Below are 21890 nucleotides of genomic sequence, written 5' to 3' on the forward strand. Positions count from 1 at the left end.
ATTCCTACAAGGCACCAAGTTTGTCTGACACAATCGTGCACAGAAGGAGCAAGGTTTATGCAAGAACCGCCACTGCATTGATGCAAAAACAAATGCTGGTGGAATATTTCCAGACAGGCATTATTAAGCCACGGTAGACGTATGCAGTCTTAAAGCATATTGAACATATTTTATGACACAAAAAGGTGTGTTCTTCCAGAGAGGATTTACCTCTTCATCAGACCAGGGAGGATCCTGCCAACCGGGTGTTCATAAAATCTTCAGGTGTTCTTCAAGCGGGCGTTGCTCCTTAACCCCGCTGCTCTTTTCTTTCCTCAGAAAAGGCGTAAAGAAACCCCCCTGACTGGATGTCAATTAAACCTCAGAGTGAGTTATGGTCTCTCCGGGGCGCTAAAGATAACTCAAGCTGCAGCTCTTGGTTTGTGGTCTGAGGCAGCTTTACTGGTGCACATCTGAACATACCATTTGGTACTTGACAGAAATCCGACTCTAGCGCAGAAAACTAAATTTAGCTTGATTTTCTTTATTTTTTTACTTCATGAGTTTCATTGGGTCAGAGCGACATAAACCAGTTTTTGAGGGGTTTGAATATTCAAAATTGTTTTGAATTGGGGCTACTTTTTATTCTTTAGTTTTCATTAATTTAGTACTTTCTTACTGCTTCCAACCAGGTTTTTACCCATCTCTGCTGATTTAAAACAAAAGAACAAGTAAAACTAGAAATATTACTATCTTTAGGGTTTCTAACTAGTATGTGGAGCCACAATTTAAATTTGAAGATTAAATCACTTCTGAAGTCAGCACCAAATGTTATTAAAGCTGTAAGAACTGCCGCTTGCTTTTTCCTGTTTGCTTTCTTGAAGCAAGAAACAAGAGGATTCAAACCCCAAAAATAATCCGATACAGGCGAAAGTTTTCTAAGGATGCCTTTATTAAAGAGTCAACAACGTGCGCTAGCCGTCCAGTTCTAGAAAAATAACACAGTCATACATTCATTCATGTGGAAATCCATAAAAACAAAGAAAACAAGGACAGTTTTTATTCTTAAAGCTAAAAATCCCTTTAGTAGGTGAGAGGGGAACCTGAATGATGCCGTGTACAATGTATACTGTGTGTGTGTGTGATGAATAGGCAGTCAAAATATATTCCTGCTTGAAAAGGGGGAAAAATGGTTGATGCTAGTGTTAAATCTGACTACAACAACTTGTAAAAAAGTGACCAATTACTGAGGTAAAATATATCTAAACTGCAAGAACTGAACTCATTCAGGGAGGATCAGTTCGGGATCATCAGTTTGAGAACGACGTAGAAAATGATATTCAGAAATTAAAGATTACAAATGTCATATTTATCCCCAATGCTGGATTGGACAGTCACAGAAGGACTTAATGATTTTTAAAAAAGCATATTTGAAAGAGAGGATAACGAAAATAAAGTAATGAATAGATGGATAGAGGGTGGAAGGATGGGTGGACTGAATGTTAGTGGCCGGCCAACATACTATTTGCATTTATTATCCATAGATCATTCAGCTAAAAATGGTGGCCAGAAAAATAAGTTCTGCAGTTTCATAAACGACACCACTTTGCCCCCACTGTTGTAAAATGGAGTGACTAGTGACCAGGGGAAATCCTGCACATCCTATGCAGGATTTTCTATGCAGATGAATGCAGAGTTGTAGGCCACGCCCCTTTAGTCCTGCTATCCCAGCTTGATGAGCTAAATGCACACGTAGCTCGAGTTGTATGATGTTAAAGTTAAAGTTATCTGTAACAAGGAGTTTGTTGTTGCGTTTGGATTGCAGAACTATTCTTTTGAACGGGACTAAAGAAAATTGATGGATGGGTAAATGGATTGACACTTAATGGTACACTTCCTGAGACACCAAGTGAGGCTGGACCTCACACTGGCTTTCATCTTTATAGAAGAATGACAAAGTTGATCAAACATGTTTTGCACACCCTGCAAAGTTTCTCAGGCCTGATATGTGGCTCTAAAACCTCATAGCAGAACAAGTTTCTTAATCAATATAGTTGGCATTTTGATAGTGTATTAAGTGTCAAAATGTCTTGTCTAGATTTGTGCCATTCATGAATGAACAATTTCCACTGACCAACTTCTTTTTTGCTGCGTTCTACACAGATGCAAACACAAGCTCCTTCCCTTTGGCGTACCAGTGAGCGAGACCGAGAACAGGCTTAAGGGGAGGAGCCCAGCAGAGTACATGTGAGGTGATCTTTTTGATCTGAAAACATTGCATGTTTTCGCCATTAATGTCAACGCATATTATGCAGCGGTCGATGGGGGAAAGTGTGCGATACACTTCATTTGAGTGAGGGGTGTCAATTAGATAGTTACTATGGGAAAAAAAGGGAGCAATGTATGGACGCCCGTTTAGGTGACAAAAAACAAACATTTCATTTGTCAGAAAAATATATTGTTGCAAAATGGCCTCAAAGGGATTTTGTTGTAAATGTAGCCTGTTGATGCATAACCAAGGGCTGAAATGGAAGCACTTTACCACCATTGAGCAGTCAGATTTTTACTGTGATTTTGCAGGATCAAGCTGTATTTGAACTACTGTGATGATGGACCAGATGGAACTGTACAGAAAACTAAGTTTTACTTGCATCACAAAAACTATATGTTTACCTGAGATAGGAAAATTGGCTTATTTAATATCATGCTTAATTATAGTTGATTTTGCTAATCTGAATCTTACTTACCCATCAATCAACTTTGCTTTTGCAGATAAACTGTATAAATGGAGCCTAAAGGGGCTACTTTAAAGGTATACAGCCACATTATATGCTTAAAAAAAGACCAAAAACTGTTTGATCATGATAAAATAAGGTTATATACACCAAGCCTGATCCTGATAATGTTTTGATGGTGCTTTTTGTGGATAAATATAGCCCCAGCTCTGGGCACGATTAACAAATATAAACAGATGTGGCGCCATCTAGCGACAGTACTGGAGAACTACCATAAAGTCCAGTTTGCCTAATTACTTAATCAAAATGAAACAAAGCCGGACGGAGTCTGCAAGGCTTCGCAGTAAAGCGACAGCTCTGCATGATCAAAGACCAACTGTTAAATAAAACCATCTAACAGCAACTTTGACAGCCTCATATCAGAACATTTACTCATGTCAGTCAGCTCTGCGGTCACATCTGAGCAATCACCAGGTTTAGTGTTTGCGTCAGTGAACACCAACGTTCATACTGTATTACCAGAGACATTCCAGGCTTTTCCCTCTTGGAATCATATTTTTTTTGTGCTTTTTTTCCACTGGATCTTGAACAATTCTTCATCGTTTCGCTGGGAGATGCTAACAGCCGTTAGCCGCTTCCTTGTTTTAACCCCTGCTGTGCATGCACAGTATGTACTTCTGTTAAAATCGTAAATAAACACGAAATGCTTTATTTACTAACACAATGAGCAAAAACAAAGCAGAAAACACAAAATTAACTAATAAGTCAGCAGGACGTGATAATCTTTCATAAAAACTTTGTATGCAACCAGAGTGAGCTACTGATGCTTAGAAAAAGTCAAATAATGTAGCTATGCACCTTTAAAGGTTTCTTTTGACATCTAGATCAGGTCAGTGATGCAGACAAAACCTCTGCTATAACTTAAGATGAGCAAAAGTATATATTTATACAGTCACATGTAACTAACCAGTCAGTTTTATGTCAATTAATCCAGACCCTTTAAAGCAGGGGTCATCAACATGAAGTCAAATAACATGGCTATGCAACTTTGATGTTACCATACACATTTTTATATTTTTATGCAAACATATTTAGTTCTGGAATATTCATCTTAGTACTTTGTTGAATTGTAGTTGAATTTTCCTATTGGTTCAAATGGTACATGCTTTCGTCACTGTAGCCCTGCATTTAGGGGGTGAAAACTTCTCCAACTAAAAAGACAGATCTGTGGCAAAACCACCAGATGTCAACCAGGTCCCTTTCTCTCTTCCTGAGCAATGCTCAAAACTCCCACTGCTCATCCATGTCACTTGGAACCGCCTTCTTTGGTGCCAATACTTCAAAATCTACCTGGGGGTGACGCTTTGCCTTTACATCAGGGTGAGTTACACCTTAAATGCATTTTTTATCATAAAGTCTGTTGTGCAATCTGTTGGCTTTAGCACATTCCAATTAATCAACTCGTCTCAGTTTACTTTCCGCCTGACAGCAAACAGGCAGCATAAAGGTGATTTTTTTTTTTTACTATAAATAAATGCAGGCAGTAAGGGGTAAATCACCCTGACTCTGACTCAAACCTTCCTTCCAGTCAGGACTTCCCAGGTAAAATGGACGAGGCTAGCTTCTGAAATAAAAACAGAGTCCATAACTCTATGAAGAGCTGTTAGAAAGGAATGGATCCACAAGCTCTGGCTCCCTGCACAGACCCACAATCCCTTCTCTACTGATGCGACAACCTTTGGGTACTATCTACTGAATAGAGGAAGCAGAATACGGGTCTTCAACCACACCTCTGGCATCATATCGACGCCTGCAAACATGTTTGCTAATGATTCACAGTGTTACGCAGAGAAAGGCTCTTCTCTGTACGCCTTCGACTGATATGTGGAGTTAGACGGTAAACATGAGCGGTTGTGAAGTGACGGGCACATCTTCTACCGGTGAACAGGCTGTTGTCCATACAGGACTATAGGTCCTGTGGGTGAGTGATTCCCTTTACAGAGATCACACCATGTCATTAAAGTCCAATGGTCCTGCAGCTGATCGGTGAGCACAGCTACATGCGGTTCTGAATAATTCATCGGCTGAACTGCTTTTTCCTGCCTGTTCTTATCTGTGTGTTTAGAGCCTCTGTAGTTAAGCGTGGAGCTCTTAGAGGACATTTCTTCACCAATAACTCCCAACCTTCTCCGAATTACCCCCTTCCTAAACCATCGCATCTAAATGTCTCAGATAAAAGGAATATAACCTGAATCCCGTAGCAGGGGCCAGTCACAAAACAACGCGAGTGAAGCCGAGCGCATGCCAGATGCACGCCGATTGACTCTTAATCAATCACTATGAATCAGGACCTCAACAGAATCTAATCATGGACTCTGAGGGGATCGATGAGCCTGCGGCGCTCCGTAAAGACCCGCGTGGGATCAGAAAGACGGCGCGGACGGCGATTTCTCATTGTGATTAACCCCAGCGAGTAGGCATAATGTTTTCATACGCGTTTATAGCGAATACTGCAGTAAAAAACATACGCTGATTTCAGCTGAAGATTGCTTGAAAACGTCACTCCCCAATGGTCTCCTGAACGTCCCAGAAGATTCGCTGGTTGCCAGCACCGCGGCTGATTGAGGATGATTGAGACGCCGACCCGGTGGAGCAGCGCAGTCCTGATTAGGAGGTGGGGAAAGGCTGAGGATCAGGGCATTTTGTTTTCCATACATGGACGTCTTCACGCATGTTACTCACCAGTTCCCCATAATTTACACTGGATTACTGCAAATTTAGAGAAAGGAAGATGTTTTTTTCAGGACTTTGTTATAATCTATGAAAGTACCCTGTAAAGGGATTTGAAACACTATTTGACCCCTACAGGTAGCTCCCATAACTCTGATCAAACCAATTGTAATTTTAGAACTAAAGAGGATTTTACTTTTTATTAAGGGGAGAAAATTATTTGCCCTGTGCGATACTGCGGTTACCCCCTAAACCTAATAACTACTACAAGCGTCGTCAACTCAGATTTCACAACAGGAGCATTGATCCGTCCCAATATTTAGTTTTATTTAGTATAAAACTGTATTTGTTTACTGTCTGCTGTGACTTTATCTCCCAAGAAGGTTCATGTGGCAAGTCAGTTAAAGCAAGAGTTTACGTTAGAGAGCAGATTTTTCCTGTCTTCAGCAGGTTTCTGGCACCCCGCAGCGGGGCTCTGCGCTTCTGGCCGTGACATTACAGGATGCTGAGCGGATAATAGGGTCTCCGTGGTTGCAAACGTGACATTTTCAGACATTGATTTATTGACATGTTAAGGATTTTGGACGCCAAGACCACCAGCAACAAGGTCACAAGGTCCGCCAGAGGGAAATTAAATAAGTGCAAGGACGACGACGGGATGAAATGGATGCAAAACTGAAATGAAAAAAGAAAAAAAAAAGATGATGTCACCCTGTTTTAGAGGGATGACTCTGGAGGAATGAAACAAAGGGCAGAAAATTTGACCAGAAGCTATTCATCACACCTGCTGTATGTGTGTGTGTATGTGTGTGTGTGTGTGTGTTGTAGGTAACTGTGTTTTTCTGATCAAACATGCATAATTTCTCTACTTCATTGCCGACAGTAGTATATTATCCAGAGTAAAAGTTAACAGCCTCTGCTCATGCCAACCTTTTGAAGTCGCAGCCTTAACGACTTCAAGATAAGAAAAAAATATGATGAAATTCTGGTGAAATTTGCCTCTAAAACCAAAATTCCCAGACAGACTAAAAGGCAAGCTTGTTCCTGTTCGTGTCCATCATTCATTGGTGATTCCTCTGCCGTTTCCCCTCATACTTCCAATCCCTTTAACCTCTTTCGCTTTTTTCCCCCCACCACCCACCCCAGAAAACAGCTTCTGTTGTACTTTCTGATTATCTTTTAACTCCCTTCCTCATCACCCACCATTGATTTCTGTTCACCAGATTAAAGTGTACTTATTAAGGAAGAGCTGAACGAGAAGCCCGGGTACTGTCGGCGACTCAAACAGAAGCAAAGACAGTCTTAAGAAACCAGAAAAGTCCTCATAAATTATTATTATTAGCAGTCTCTTATTATTGTTATCATTATATTCTTATTATTACTAGTATAACTGGTGTTAGGATAAAATAAAGTTCCTTGGCCCTTGTTGATGCAGAGAGAGAGAGGTTGCAGACTTCGACAGCAGAGCACTGGTTCCATGCCACTTGATTAGATCCCAGAGATCCAGCCGGACTTAAATCCATCAGTCCACAGGTGGGGGGTGTTATTCCACTCAAAGGTATGGAGCCTTTAATGTGAATATTCCATTTGGGGATCAATGGGTATTTCCAGTCAGACTTAGATGGTTACATCCAATACCAAAAAAAGATTTAAATCCAAATTTATTCCATTACAGATTCAACTTTTGCGTGTGTTGAAAGAAAGGTTTTTTTTGAAGATGTTTCCTGGCCAAAAGGTTGCTTCAGCTTTTTGTAAATCCAACATTTGTTCAAAGTTTCCAGAGTAATGGCGTTCATTTTTGTTAGAATGCTGTCCTTTGGTCTCCTTGGAAATTGTTCATGAGGACAGTTTGTCTTGAGAGAAACAGACTGAAGTAAAATGTAAGTGCACAAGAAACATTTTCATTGTTTATCTCTATCATAAATCTAAACATTTTCAACTCTGCATCAATAGTGACATCATCATTCGTTTGAACTTTAAACCTTTTAAGGATGTGGTGACAACATAGATCCATAAGGTGATGTTCTCAAAGCTGTTTATCTTTCAAAGCCCAAGGCGAAGTAAGACATATGCCATTAATGTCAGATTTGGGTTTAAAGTTTAATGAAATAATTGACCTTGAAATTAGCTCCTAAGCACCATTTATTTAAAAATTATCTGTATGGTTTTCCTGTCATTTCGTTTGCAACCTGGAGCCATATTGTAATGTTTGGAAGTAAAACTTTACTTTTCTCTACTCCGTTTTACAATTGATGAGTAAAATGTAGCCTCACGTGTTAACTTTTATATGGCTCCTTTCCTTTTTGGTCAGTCTGAGTAATTTCAGCTTTAATAGATCCCCGGGAATATTTTAAGCCCCAATAAATCCTGCTCTGATGAGACAGCTTCTATTCATGGTAGCTAGCTAACCAAAAATTAGCTAGTTAGTGGCAGGCTGGATAACATTGGTTCAGTAGTCTGCACACCAGTGTTAAGTTGCTTTCGAGCTACCACGCCTGATAGCAACTTTCTAGGCCAAAGTTAGAAACTTTATCAACTAGGTAGTAAACTTCTAGTTGATAAACTCCCTTAAAGCAGCACCATGTAACTTTTAGCCACTAAGGGCACTAGGCCAGTAACTTCCAGGTTTAGTGCCCCTGAAGGCCACTGGCAAAACTGCACTGTCGCAAAGTTAAACAGTCTCCTTCAGTGTTTTGGAATCTGATAGCAGCCTGCACAGAGCATCGATATGCGCACAGTGCTATATACTGACCTGAAATATAATTTAATATATCTCAAATTAAGCTAATACTTACATGGTGCTGCTATAATGATAACCAGGTAGTTAACAGAAAATTAGCTAGTAAGCGATCAGCTTGGAAATGTTGGTTCAGTAGCTTGAAAACCAATTTTTACTACCTAGCAAGCAGCTTAATAGCAGCTAGCTAAGTTAGAATTATTAGCTAGGTAGTTGCTAGCTGAATAACCTTTGTTCAATAGCTTGCAAACCAATTTTCTTAGTAAGTAAGAAATTACTTTAAACTGTATTCTGTCAGAGTGGGGATAATTTTGTATGTGGCAAAATAATGTGGCTTGTAAGTCATTTATCTTATTAGAAACTAACCAACCTTAAAAACTTTATTGTTGCTGGTGTGCTAGTTAGTTGTTGACCTTACGAACAGTTAAGTTCATTTAGGGAGCCTCCATTGCTAATTAAAAATTCGCTAGTTGGTCACCAGCTTGATTACATTGGCTCAGTAGATCAAAAAACACTATTACATCACTAAATCTAGTGTTGGAAAGTAGCTAACCTAAGCTGACAACTTCAGTTAGCTAGCTGGTTATGCAACTTCCAGTTAGCTAGTTGGCAGCTTTGGTAACAGATCCATTGGTCTAAAGCCAGTCATCCCACATTTCTAGCTGATCAGAGCCCTTAGATAGTTAAACCAACAACAGTGAACAAATATATGCCATGTCGCGTGAAAAATCCCCAAAAGTGTCAAACTGTATCCACAAACATCTGCCACATTGGATCCTTCCTCCCGTCACAGCTGGGAAAGTTAAAGCGCTGATAAATCCAGAAGTGATCATGCAGAAATCCAAAAACTCCATTGGGTCCATCCTCCTCTCTCTCTGTATCATGCCATCTTTGTATGTATCCAGCAAACAGCCAAAGAAAAACAGTGTCAGCTTTTTCCTATAGCTGCGTGGTAACAGAGTCCTCTATGACATCGCAGCTGTCCTCTAAGACATCGTCGCATGGTCCCACCCACCCTCCCATCATCATCATGCCCCCTCCTCCTCCGCCGTCAACGCCACCTTCGCTTGCCCCTTCTAAGCCTTCACTCTGGAAAACGTCCTCGCTAGAGTCCAGGAGTCGCGAACTGGACTCAGACATGTTGGAAGCACAGTGCAGGGATTGGCAGGGGCACGGGGGCGGGAGGGGGAGCGTCAGGAGTGAGTCCCGCCCATTCGTTCTCAGCGGTGAGAACGACGGAGTTTCCACTGAGCGACCCACTTTGTTCAGGTGAGTGTCGCTTCTGGTGACGTCGCTGAGTCCGAAGTCGGAGTGACTGTGGCTCCCCAAGGGGCGGAGCAGCCCGTCAGAAATGGTGTACGAGGGCGGAGACTGGAGAGGGAGCGGCGTGGGCGGGGCTTTGCGTTTGGAGCGGGAAAACAGGTACGAGAGGCGTTTGAAAGAGTCTGTCTTTGCGCTTGACCCTGAGAGGCGCTGCAGGCGGCTCCTTGTGCGACCGAGTGACGATGTTAACGTTGAGGAAAATGATGAAGATGGCGAAGCGAGGACATTGGTGGGGGTCGGAGGCATTACTGTCGTCTTTAGCCCATTGCTCTTTGGTTTCCCTTCCTCTTCCTCCTCCTCTTCTCCCCATCCCACTCTGTCCTCCAGTGTCCCCTCCTCTGCTTTGTCCGCCCGTGTCATTCCCGATATGGAGCGCACGAGCGCAGACACCCCGAGCGTCGGCGCCGGCTTTCGGTCGTCCTCCACTGGGTTAGAGAAGGTGACGGTCTTTGACTTCTGGACCCCGACTCCTCCTCCATTGCCATCACCTGATTCACTATCATCCTCTGATGCCATGGCGCCATCATCTTTTGCTGTCTCGCTGGACGAGGAGTAGTGTCGCCGGGGAGGACGCCGGTTGCCGAGTAGATCCAATACTTCGTAGCGGAAACTGGAGATATCCTGCTTCAATTCCTGCACAGAGACAGAGAACCGCAAATCGGTTTATCAGAACATTGTTTACCACTATGTCTCAGTTGGAGCCAGTACAGATGAACCACGGTTGATTTTCAAGCCTTAAACGATTTAGTCAACATGAAAGGAACACCAGAGGTAGGAAGAAGAAGGTGAGTAGGCTAAGTGTTAGAGATAGAGCTGATGATAGCCTGAGTGAAGGGAGGTAAGGCATCAGTATGTAGAGGCACAGGGTGAAGAGGAAGGTAAGGGCTTTGCAGGATGAATGGAGCACAGCAACAACAGATGTAAAGAGAAGAGAGGATAACTATTAAAAGTGCCAGGAAAGAGAGTGAGATCATTCAGGGCAAAAGACTCACTCCACTGAAGTAAATGGCTTTATTTGGCGACTAGAACCGCTAAACTCAAGTGTACAAAAAACAGACAATTTATTATTTAATAAAAAATAAGCCAAGATGCAAAAGCTGCATGTAAACACCTCAGTGTTTCCAATGAGTTATTGAAGTTCATTAACTTGTTAATGAAAAACACAGAGTCCTTTACCCCAAGTAGACCTTTCAGATATTGGTTTGGGTATCTAATTCTTTCACGCCATCGTGGAGGAATTTCACCACACTGTTTTTGTTCATAGCTCTTCAAGTTTCCGCCACAGCATTTGTGTCAGGTTGACATCTGGACTTTGACTTGATCATTGCTACCGGTTGATTCTATCGTAGATTAGCTGCAGTGTTTGGGATCATTGCCCCATTGATGACCCAGTTTGTGCCCTCTGATGACAGCCCGACATTTGACTCTGCAGAACTTTGGTATACAGAAGAGTGTATGACTGATAGGAGCACAGGGTCCTGGTGACTGCAAAACAAGCCCAAATCCCTTCTTCACCACTGGATTTGCTAAGCAGCATGTTTGCTGGTAATCTGAGCTCGTTTTCTCAAAATATGGGACTACACTTAAGGCCAAACATCCTTTGTGGATCATATATCTTGTTCACAGGACATTGTTAGAGACGTCTTGTGGTTGATTCAAATGCAACTTTGCAAACCTAAGTCAAGCACACAAATTATTTTAACTGAGTGAAGACTTTCTCTTGGCAATCAACTCAGATCTGTTCAGTTTTTTTCTAAAAACTTCTGCTTGGCCTGTCATGAAATTTCATTTATAATGCTAACCAAGGCCTTTAGTGCCTGAGATATGGATCTTAACATTTTTGCAATTAGTTTAGCAGTTTTTAGGTACTGTGTTTAACCATTTATTATTTTGTTTTCTACAAGCCTTTGTGATTTATCTTCAACTTCCCCTGCTTTCTTAAAGCATCTACCAGATTTCCATGAAGTTATTCTTTGCAAACTATTGCGTACCACATAAAATTTTCAGTATGGATTTTTTTGCATCTCTTTTTGGTTCCCTGCTTTGCAGCTTCTTGTGGTATTAAAAAAGCCTGAATTATTTTTCAATAACTGCATCCTGCCTGATCCCATATTTGAGAGTAAGAGATGTTTAAATCACTTTACAGTTGTTTAGGTATTTACACAAGCTAAATTCCTAGCTGTACCTGAATGCATCATTAACAGATGCTGATGAAGATCCCATCTCATCAGCGGAGATTCCTCCAACTTGAATTTTACATAATGTACGGAGTTTGGGCTGTTTAGATGTCAGCTGATTTTTCTCCAGTATCTTTACGTTCAGCTTGATGCTGTTTCAGGTGATTCATTCAGTTAAGCGCAGAGTTTTACTTCAGCCTATGGATTCCAAATGCCGAATATTGTTTTACTCCACATAGAACATGCTATGTACACAATAGTCCAGCACACAGACTCTTTCGGCCTCTGCCTGTTTTGGACCAACACAAATGTTCATGCTCAAACATGTAAGGTAAACAGACTTCAGGAGGGAAAAGTGATTCAGTTGAGCGTGCACCTGATGTTGATTTTGCTTTGAAAAGCCCAGAGGAACATCCTACTTCAAAGCAGCTCAGGGCCGGCTTCCAAAGGCATCATGGGAAATCTACTGAGGTGGTAGAAACACTCCAAATAATTCATGGCTCAGAAAAAGTGGGAAAAGACTGAAGAGGTCTCATCACAGAAGAGTCTGAACAGCACGACAGGAATAATGTCAGAGGAAGTGGACATCTGGTTGTCATAAAAAGTCTTTTGCTCATTTTTTTTTTGTGTTCAATGAAAGGCAGCGCTGCCTCTGGTGTCAATAAAACCTGCAGCGTTTATTGAAAAGCTGACATAACCAGACGCTGGTGCAGCTCGAGCTCTGCAGCGTGCCGGCACACAGCACACGAACAAGATTCAGTTTATCACAGTTGTTTACAGAGTTTGAGAGTTCTTGCTGCTTCTCCATAACTCACCTTAAAGTTTTCCTCCGTCAGCCCTTCGTCTGTTTTGGCGCTCCGTATCATGGCGGCCACGTACCTCTTCACTAGATTTCGAATCACTTCCTGTTGGTGAAAGTTGCAGTGGTTACCATCGTTAGGAGCACGTCTTTTTGTTTTTGTACGCCTTTAAAACACGACGGTACCAAACACACATCCACATCCCACACCTCAGACATTCTGGCATGTTTTAAATGTGTCCCCACACAGTTTTGTAATAAACGGTACACTGTGGAACCTTTTTTAAAATTGGCAATATTCTTATCTTAAATGTCGCGTTTTCATTGGCTGAAAGAGGAAAATTGTTACAATTTCCAGAAATAAAGCCTTGAAAACATCAGTCTGTGTGTGAATAATTTAGATAATATTGTCGTTCTGGTCCATTTACTACCAATACAACTTACCTTTAATGTACAACATGGTACCTTTCTAGAGCACTATAAAGCTTTCAATGCTACTTAAGATTGGACCTAAAACATGGGCTTCACCAAATTATAGAGAAGTTTAGTTCCATGCATCCATTCATGCAAGAACAACTAATGAAAATGGATAGATTGTGGTTTAAAGTATCTTAGTATTCTATGTTAAATGTTACATATTTTATGAATTCAAATAACAAATCATTCCAAAAAAAGACGTTTAAAGACGTTTCGCTTCCCATGCAGAAAGCTTTCTTAATTCAAATGTCTGGAGAAGTGTGATATTATTGCCAAACAAAAACCTTGTTATGGCTTAGATAACATGCAGACATTTGAACTTCGGAAAATAGTCCAATTGTTTTTTGTTTTTTTTTACTTTTTTTGAAATGATCATGACCTGTCTATTTCCCATGCATTGTTTACATTGTTACATTGTTTTTCATTTCAATTGTTTACATACATCGATGCTGCATCTTTATCCTGAAAAATAGTGCAATCTACTATGATTTTTAAGAGTGATTTCTAGAGTGATTTTTTTTTTCAAGCTGTATGCAAATGAAATTTCGTTCTGTACGCACTTTGTGCATACACAATGACAATAAAGATATCTATCTATCTATCTATCTATCTATCTATCTATCTATCTATCTATCTATCTATCTATCTAGATGACTGAGAATCTTCACCAGCAAATAACAAATCAGTGCAAACAGAGCCTATTGCTGGCTCAGTTCTAAAAAAAAAAAAAAGACACATACAATTTCTTAGTTTTAAAATGCCATCCACACCAAAGAGCAGCTCGGTCCTTTAACTGTTCTTGTCTCATTAACCAATCAGCCAGTGATGTGGGTCAGTCCCATTGATTTAACGTCCAGAGGAGAGAGAAAAAAAAAAAAAAAAAGATTTGCAGGCATTCGTTGCTGAGTGGGTGGTAATTCAAAAACCTGATACACACACTAACACACAGGCACCGGCCCACAGTCAACACTTGCGAGCGCCAAGCAGGACGGTCTGGCATGCTGTCACTCAGCACCTCTGCCAAAAAGCACACCGCACACTCTGCTAACGTGCAGCACACATTCCCACAACGAGCCTTTTAAAAGCATGGGTGGACATCAGAGGAACAATCAGCGGTGCCAAATACAAAGTACTGGCACCTCATTATAGACGCTCCTGCCTCAGAAGATTTGTTGCACAAAAAAAAAAAATAATCCACCTAAAACTGGACTTAGAAGCAGCAAATTGGGCTGCCAGAAATAACTCACAGCGTTCCTTTACCAACAGAGGAGCTCCGCTCTGTGGAGACGGCTCACTCTGAGCTGATTAAACATTAAAGCGGATCAATAATCTCACGCTGCTGCAACTTTTGATATCGCTGAAAAGGTGTTTCAAAATGGTGGAGTTTTACACAAGAACGTTGTTGTTTGCGAATGAGCGAGAAAAAATAATAAAATTTTAAAGCTGAATGAGCTTAATGCTGTTCCAGTGCAGGGAAGGGCAATTATTTGCTCCCCATGTACATAATTGATAATAAACAGCAAGTATAATTTTTTTTAGCTTCTTCTGCCAGCAGAAGGGTCAAAAATGCGCAGAAAGACAAATTCTCCACATCGGTTTTATTTATTTTTTTGGCTTAAAAAATATCATCATCCAGGGGAAAATGGGTTTATACTGGCCGTTTTATACTTTATTTAGGGAATAAAAACAAACCAAATAATTACAATTCTCATTTCTATGGCAGCGTATTCAAAAACTGCATTTTGAATGGCACAGTTAATGGCACAAAAAAACCCCCACTGGATTTGTGCGCAGAATCAAAACATTATCTTGTTTTAATGTTCTAATCCTGACTAATTAAGGACATCTAGAGCCAGAAATGGTGTTCAACTATTATGGTAGTTATGTCGGTAACACCTGGTTTACACCGTCTGTTTCATTGTGAACGCCGTCTCACGGCAGACCTGCTCTGTGGTCAGTTTGCAGCCAGATTAGCAAGACAGCACCTAACATGATGTTAGTTTAATAAGATTAAAGGGGAATAATTAATGCAAAATGTTACATAGACTTTTTAAACGCTTTAAAAGTAACACTTATAAGTAGGGATGGGTACCTAATTTGGTACTTTTATAGGTACTGACCGAATCCCGTCGGTACTACCGGGCACTGATTCACGTAAAATCAAGCGGTACCATTTTTCGGTACCTGAAGGCATCACTGTAATGCTGAGGGAGTGGAATGGTGGGTGATTTTCCATGGCGTACACGAACACAGCATTGCACACACAAGTGATGAACTTTTCAGACCCATCCAGCTTTTTTTTTTTTTAAATCTAGCGACTTTCTTCTGTTTTTGGTGAGTTCCAGTGAAAGTAATAATTGAAGCAATCGTTCTGGAGATATTGTCTTGGGCACTTCTACACGTTACTCCAAGCGCCGTTTCCCAGACATACAGACAGCTGCTGCAGCTGCTGCCTCGTCCTGAAACCCGCCTGCAGTCAGAGCAAAGAGAGCAGAGAGGAGAGCCGCTCCGTTCCCTCATTGCAAATGTTTCCTGTCCTGATTTACAAACCGGGATAAAATATGTTTTTAATATTTTTTTTTTTCCTTCTCTGAAACTGTTGCACTAAAACAATTCCCTGAATTTCATTCACACACAGCTTCAATCCCAAACCACTCTGTGCCTCTGATAACTTTTATCTTGGTATAAATACCAGTTTCAGGTGGTGTGGATTCAGGCGATGACTTTAAAATTCATAATTTATTTAATCTGGTTCATTTGTAGGTCCAAACAAGTTTAGATTTTGAAAAACAAATACATTAAATTGAAAAATGTAGAGATTGTATTAATAAACTAACATTTATTACTACATAAACACACAAACGTACCAAAAATAAGTATTGTTAAGTACTGGTACCGATAATCAGGTACTGGGTATCGACACTGTATTGGTTCAAATGTGAAACGCTCCCATTCATACTTATTGTTGTTGGAGTTGTATTAGGAATGCACCTACTCTATAAACTCTTTGTTACCATTTGTTGAATACAGGCAGAACATATCTGCCTAAAAAGAGCAGCGGTGAATAATAATTCAGAAGGACGTAACTCAGGGTTTGGGGCATGAAAGTATAACCGACCCTTGGGAAAGATATAATAAAACTAAAGTGTCACTTTTTTTGTTTTGTCAGCAGCTGACCAAGCCACACTGCTTTGTCTTTAAGTGCAAACACAGCATGCCGTCACCTGCGGAGTAATTCATTTAGCACCGGGCTTCTCTTTCTCCTCCAAACAAAATCTGATTGCGTCAGTTTGAGATGCCTGATCCTGTTAACTAATTGTGTTTACTTTCACTTAGATCCTGGAAAAAAACAATTACTGTCCTTTAAAATTGGTTTATTAACAAAAGAAGGGGGAAAAAAATCGAGTTTTGTCCACAGCTGAGAAAGAGAACGAGAAGTGAAGGAAGCCGCGGTGACTAAAATCAGACTACAATTATCCTTTCAGGTTCAGCTGCAGCGCTCCTGAAAACAAAGCTGACGGCGACGTCAGAGGGAATCAAATCGCTCCTAGAGTCTGCCAACGTTGGTAAGACGGTGGACTTTTTTATTTCTCCTCATGTGTCGGCATCAATAGACAGCGTAACGCTTAGGGATGGAAAACGACTTGTTGGAGCTTTGGTTCTGTGCCTGTCTGGTTCACGCTGAACAAGCTCAACTCAAAGCTGCAGGGGAAAAGAAAAATGAGCAACCAGGCAGTGTCTGACATAGTATTAAAACAATGAATGCACTGTGATGAACAATCCTTCCAGGATTATTAATTATCGTTCAATCTTCCTTTTTTTTTTACCTTCATCTTCAGCTACACAATAATATTTACTGATACACCTTTTTAATTGGGACAGATTGTCTTTGACAACTATTTTGCACCCTTACTAACCTGAAAGACCGAGCTATTTGACTGTTTTTCAGTAAATACGCGTCTTCTGACTCTTTCAGCGTCAGAAGATGAGGAAAGCTGCAGAACCTGATGTTGTTCCCGTTCTGTCTGAAAGCCAGCGCTGACCAGCTGGCACCAACCTCCACTCTGATCTTCAGCAAGTCCCAGGAGCCGTGTGAGGTTCCCTGCCGCTTCAAACGCTCCGCCATCATCCCGCTTCCCAAGAAATGCACCGCCACAGGGGCGAATGACTGCATACCCGTCACTTTGACGTTTGTGGTGATAAAGTGCTTGGCGTGACTGGTGTTTAATAATCTAAGGGACACCGCAGGAACCCTGCTAGAGCAAACAGGTCGGCAGATGATGCAGCTAACCTGGGACTACATTTCATCCTGCACCACCTCGACAGCCGCGGATCACCAGGTTCCCGACTGACTGCTTAAGAACCATCAGCACTGCTGCCCCCCAGAGGTGTTTCCTCCCACCACTCCTCTTTCACCTTGTACACAAATGTCTGCACTTCAGCGGACCCATTTGCGAAGCTCCTTTAGTGTGCAGATGACACTAATTTAATTGGTCTGATCCAGGACAGTGACGAGTTAGCATATGGAGAGGAAGTGGGTCGGACTGGTCCACTGGTACCGGGGAGATTATGGTGGTTGGACTGACGGAGAACTCGCTCCACACTGCCTCCTGGCACCATCCTCAACAGCACCGCTGACGAGGAGGAACACTGCAGTCTAACACACCTGGATCGAATGGCTGAATTAGCTCCTCAAGTTTTCCAAAGTCCTGTTCATTACCTGATTATTTGTATTTGGGACATGTATAACAATTGCAGGACACCGATCCTCGAGGACTGGAGTTAAAGACCTCTGGTTCAGAACAAGGCCCAGCCAAGGCTGAACTTCCTGCAGCAGCTCAAGAAGTGGCTCGTCCACAAACCAGACTACAACAATTGGGTCTGTCCAGAACTTGTGCAGGTCAAGGGTCAGGAACAGGGCAACTAACATGTCTGCATATGCAGATATCCGGGACCCAAACTTTTTACCTTTCTGGTCGATGCCACAGAGCGCCATTTGCAAAAACATAGAACCTGAGCAGCCAGCTACACTGCTGTGAAACAAAATAAGCATATTTGAACAATCACAACATCATCACCTCCTTTTTTTTAACTCCTATTGCAAAAACATGCCGTTTACATATTTATATGTAATGCATGCAGGCATTGATTTGGTCAAGCTGATTCTGAAATTTAGGAATTCATTTCTTTTTTATGATCAAAAAGAGAAGCGGTGGGAATGCACGTGGATACTGAGCTTCAACTGCCTCTGAAGTCACGACACGACGGTTTTAGTAGCAGAGGTTGTACAGTACTGTGTGTGAGGCTCATTTAATAACATGCAAATTAGCAGAGTGGCTAACAATAGTTAATTAAGGCTACTCACTAATTTTCCTGTGGAAGAAGGGATCTATGACCTTAAGGTTTGTGGGTTGGAAATTTAAAAATATCAACTTCCGAGCAGTTGCCAACTAAAGCTTAATTGACTTACATTGCTTTTTTTCATTCATCACCACATACACACTGCAAAAAGGGAACTAAAGGTAAGTCAAATGTGTATTTTTCCTTGATTTGAGCAGCTACATAAGACTATTTGCCAGTGGAATGAGTATTTTAGCCCTAAAATAAGATAATTGGATATCTTGCACTTGAAATAACATGGAGATGAATTGTTCTTATTTTAATTGCAAAACTCTCATTTTTACCCACTTTAGTTCAGTTTTTGCAGTGCATTTAATACAGTTTGTGTTTGGCTGTGCAACAATCGCTTAGTGAAAGCAGCGATAAGGACTGAAGGGTGAATCAATAGATAGATGTGAGACGGATGGACAAATGGAGTGTAGTTTCTTAACATTTTCACTATTAACCCATCAGGAACTGCTGATAAAACGTGTTATTATTGGTTAAATGAAGAGACTTTATTAATAAAACAAAGCACTAACTGTTCATTTATGTTAATTTAGGTGTATTTTTTTCTATAAATAAATAAAATAAATCAATTAGTAAACAATGGTATACTTTATAACGATACACTAATAATTATGAAGTGCATCAGTCATGTTTGGACAAATTCTGCACGTTTTTTTTTCCTTTGCCTGTTGCAATGACGACAAATTAACGGGATGGTAAAAGGTTTGTTTGTAACTGTCTGAAACAAACAGATGATGAATGTTTTAAAATTAAACCTCTGTTAGCATGCGAACGAGGCTGTAAGCCGAGGAGCACGTTAGGAGTTTGACATCGAAGTGCATGTACCAACCTGGTAATGCTGGTTCTGTATCAGACTGTCAGCATGACGCTCCTGTGAACAAATGAAAGAAAGGAACTGGTTATGATATAGCAACAATAACAGGGTGCATTAACATTTATCATCACATCTATTCCTGTTTCTGTTTTCGGTTTACGTCTCTCTCGGCTATTATTCCACAGCCCTGTTTCGTTGCTCTCTCCGTCTCCTCTGTTCCCATATTTCATCGCAGGAAGGTCGATATTTCACACAGAGGTTACTGCAAAATTAAACGCATTCACGTCCCTCTCCTACAGCACCAAGCTAAAACAAAGCGAAGGGGTGACAGATTGCTGTTGGCTGAAAAGAACCGCACTTCTGCTGCCAGGAGCGACCGTGTTATAAAAGGTGCTGAGTAATGGACTTCGGCCAATCATTTCTCAAACATTAAACATTGATGAAATCATTTTGTACGGCAAATGTAAACCCTCTGCATAAAATGGCTGCAGAAATGGTCTCATCTGGGATCTCTAGTGCATCCTTTTTATCACTTCAAATGAGGGATCCGGTTGGATTAGAAGAAAACAAAACCCCAATGCTGGACCTGGATAATACAAAAACACAATATATAAAACACAACCCCGTGGTTTGTGTTTTATATAGTGACACGGTATCAAACCTGAGAAGAACACCTCAGTTTATGTCTTCATGTAATTGATTATACAACACTAGTTAGTCTCTCTAGAGAGACCATATTTATATTCTATATTAAGTCACTGATGTGAAAAGTACGGGTGATTTTTAGGTGATAAAAAAAAATTTGAATAATCTACAAACAACTTCCTCAGAGGTTTGAAGTCAATAATTGTAATCCAGAACTACTCATTCTTAATAGAAATTCATTTTCTCCATATTTCATGTCGCGTTAGGTTACAAATGTTAAATGTAACTCCTATTCAGTTTAATATTCAGTGTGTCACACTTATCTCTCCCCTCTTCCTCCTTCTGTCTGATAACAAAATACTAACACAGTCATCCTCCCCACATCCTTCTCTTAATAATGTCTTCCCGTACAGAAGGATCTTTGCTTTCAGCGTCTCTTGCTGTTCTTCTGCTTACTCTCTGATCATGCACATAAACACAAACTCCCTCCTGCGATCAGATCTCTGCAGAGCTGTGCGCCTCTGTGAACCTACGTGGGCTGGCTGGCTTATATAACTCATCTGACTTCAGTTGAGGTGAACACGCCAGCTGCAGTCAATGCGAGTGTGATGGTGTGAAAAAGCCTTATCTGTCTGTGCTGATGGCTCTCGGTGTCTCTCCAAGTGACTGGACTGTTACATGTGTTTTGTCAGTACATGTTTATCCGTCCATGTTCCTTCTGGACTTCCGGACACACAGCTGATGTCTGTCATGTGCGGTGGGATAGTAATTATGTCACATGACGGCTTTTAAATGTCTCACTCTGAACAACCTGGTGGGATAGTTTGCCAGTCCCTCACCTGCAGCAGATATATGTCAGAGAGAGTTCAGTTTGGAGAATCAACGAAAAATGAATGCAGGAGTCAAGCTAACTGCTTGGAGTGAAGCTAACATTTATTGGGAATTAAGCTAACCGCTGTTTTAATTCAAGCTAGCATTTTCTCAAACATATGACAACATCTTCTCAAAGACACGCAAACCGCTACTCAGAGTCATACCAAAATCTATTAAGGGCCAAGCTAACAGCTACTACATGTCAATCAAAGAGCAATCTATAGTCAAGTTTTTGCCGGGGACAAGTCGTCCTAACCTACTCTCAAGCTAACAGTTGCAACATATCAGTCTAAGGCTACGTTCACACTGCAGGTCTTAATGCTCAATTCCAATTTTTTTGTGAAATCGGATTTTTTTGCGTGTCCGTTCACATTTCCAAATATATGCGACTTGTATGTGATCTCCTGTGTGAACAGAACGCGTTCAAACTAAGTGTCCCGCATGCGCACTCGAGGACGCGATGACGTCACACGTAGCAAGCGTCCTCAGTTTGCGGAAGTAAACATGGATTATAATGCTGGCGCGCATTTTGCAGTCATCAATTTCTTTTCTAAATGGAGCTTTCTGTCCATTGACTGCTCTTCTCATTGTTGTCCGCTATGGGTGTCGTCTTTCTTCCCGCTTCTGCATAGCAGGACGCAGAATAGTGAGGTTTGTCGAGTATCGGTGACGTACAGGTCAGATAAATGCGACCCGGCCGTACAGACACAGGTCGCATTTGAAAAGATCAGATACGTATCAGATTCAGGACCACATATCCAAGTGGCCTGGGTCGCATTTGAAAAAATCCGATCTGTGTTGTTCAGACTGTCATAAAAAGATCAGATACAGGTCGCATATGGGCAAAATAAATCGGAATTGGGTCACTTCAGGCTGCAGTGTGAACGTAGCCTAAGAGTGACTGAGTCTAAGCCAACAGCTACTTAACTTACATTCTAGTTTAACAGCTATGTTAATCAAAGAGCTACACATTTACAAGCTAACTGTCAATCTAAAAACGGTCTGTAGTTAAGCTAACAGCTACCTAAAGTCAGGATAACAGCTACTACGTCAATTTAAGAATGATCCATAGTCAAGCTAACATCTTAGAGTTAAACTAACAGCTACTATATGTCCAAGAGCTATTAATAGTCAAGTTAATTGCTACCTAGACTCAAGATACCAGCTTCTACTTGGCAATCTAAGAGTGATC

General features: G+C 41.1%; 1 protein-coding gene across 1 annotated transcript in view; it reads right to left on the reverse strand.

Annotated features, from left to right (window-relative positions):
- Window positions 1-9120: 9120 nt before the first annotated feature.
- trpc5a (transient receptor potential cation channel, subfamily C, member 5a) overlaps window positions 9121-21890 on the reverse strand; it is a 115066-nt gene continuing 102296 nt past the window's right edge. Inside the window, exons 16-18 of the mRNA XM_012849563.3 lie at window positions 19196-19237; window positions 12497-12586; window positions 9121-10137 (exon numbers count right to left, since the gene is read on the reverse strand). Coding sequence (XP_012705017.2) covers window positions 9121-10137; window positions 12497-12586; window positions 19196-19237 — 1149 coding nt within the window. The remainder of the gene's footprint in view (window positions 10138-12496; window positions 12587-19195; window positions 19238-21890) is intronic.

This window comes from Fundulus heteroclitus, chromosome 14, assembly GCF_011125445.2.
Source record: "Fundulus heteroclitus isolate FHET01 chromosome 14, MU-UCD_Fhet_4.1, whole genome shotgun sequence".
NCBI classification, from domain to species: Eukaryota; Metazoa; Chordata; class Actinopteri; order Cyprinodontiformes; family Fundulidae; genus Fundulus; species Fundulus heteroclitus.